At 38.0% G+C, this 1,342-nt stretch overlaps 1 protein-coding gene across 1 annotated transcript; it reads right to left on the bottom strand.

The window, feature by feature from the left end:
- Positions 1 to 187: 187 nt before the first annotated feature.
- Positions 188 to 922, bottom strand: LOC106297691. Its single transcript, XM_013733889.1, has 2 exons — positions 703 to 922; positions 188 to 622 (listed from the first exon to the last, which is right to left on the bottom strand). The coding sequence occupies exons 1-2, from the start codon at positions 883 to 885 to the stop codon at positions 254 to 256; spliced, it is 552 nt and encodes a 183-aa protein (XP_013589343.1). The 5' UTR covers positions 886 to 922; the 3' UTR covers positions 188 to 253.
- Positions 923 to 1,342: the final 420 nt, after the last annotated feature.

The following is a 1,342-nucleotide window of genomic DNA, read 5'->3' as shown; positions in this document are numbered from 1 at the left end:
CGTAAAATCCTCGTTAATTGTTCCTCGATATTTCGTCGTTAATTTTCCTCGTTAATACATCGGGAATTAGCGACGCAATTACTTTGTTTTCTATTTACTGAATTTATAAATAAAAATTATATTTATTTAATTTATTAATAAAATTTTAATTGAAATTAAATCGAATAGAAAATTTTTTTTGGCCGAATTAAAATGAAATTATATAATATATAAATAAGTTTTGAATTTTAAAATACAATAACAAAAAAAAAAACTAATGCTGCATTGCCGCGTCGTAGAATTCCTCGCTCCTTCTCGAGAGATCTTCCTCGTTGACTTGCACGGATGTCTCGCCTGGAATGGGGTTTTGTTGTCTCATGGTCCTGAACATGGCCTCCCATTCCGGATTTGTGGCCGCTATGACGTCCAAGAAGTTCTCGAGACCAGTCATACGAGCTGTGAACGACGATTTTGTCGAGGCCAACTCGTTTTGTGTCGACGACAGCTGATGTTGTGTCGTCTCCAACACGTCGCGCAGCTGAGAGACTTCATCATCCCGTCTCTGGCCATAAGAGGAAGTCGCTCTCGGAACATCGTTGACGGAACCAATCCCCAACACACGTCCCTTTTTCTTGGGAGCGACCTTAAAAAACAATAAAATATATATTAAAATTTAAATTTTAAAGTAAAATGGAATTAATAAAAAATTTATATAAAATTTACCTCCTCGTAAATTCTATCCACTTCTATTGTGGATAAGACGACGGGTGATCCGTCGGCGGACTCCTGCGCCAGCTGGGTCTCACGCTCGTCAATACGAGCTGCCACATCATTGTAGATCTTCTCAGACCTCTCATCTACAAATGCGCCCGCCTTGTTCTTGTGGGTCCGATCGAAAAGTTCCATAAGAGTCGGTAAACGTCCCAACTCCTTGGCCTAAAAATAGTTAAGAAAGTTTTTATTATATATATATACGAGTAGTGAGCAGTACGCTGGTGCTTGCGAATAGTCTGCAAAATTTAAATTTCTAAATTAAAGTCAAGAGTAAAAAAAAAAATTATGAACAGTATTAACTACGTAATTAATAAAATTACGAAACCTAAATTTTCTAAACTAATTTCGTAAACTAAATTCCCTAAACTAACCACCTAATCTAAATTCCCTAAACTACTTAGAGAGGAATGAGAGACTTACCATGGTGAGAGGAAATAGAGAGGCTGTAGAGAGGAAATAGAGAGGAAATGAAGAGGGCCTGCGGTTTCGCCTATATATAGGATTACGGTTCGTCGAAGATTAATCGCAAAATAACGAGGAAAGACAGAGGCCCGTCTTTCGTTTCGTCGCAAGGCCCACGCAAATTAAC

The sequence above is a fragment of the Brassica oleracea genome, chromosome C1 (genome assembly GCF_000695525.1).
Source record: "Brassica oleracea var. oleracea cultivar TO1000 chromosome C1, BOL, whole genome shotgun sequence".
NCBI lineage: Eukaryota > Viridiplantae > Streptophyta > Magnoliopsida > Brassicales > Brassicaceae > Brassica > Brassica oleracea.
This window is presented reverse-complemented; position numbering and strand designations above follow the sequence as displayed.

Excerpts from the sequence above, each read along its gene's own strand:
- LOC106297691 (XM_013733889.1), bottom strand. The coding sequence starts at position 885 with ATGGAACTTTTCGATCGGACCCACAAGAACAAGGCGGGCGCATTTGTA. Across the intron at positions 623-702 it reads TGGATAGAATTTACGAGGAG|GTCGCTCCCAAGAAAAAGGG; the intron begins GTAAATTTTATA and ends TTGTTTTTTAAG.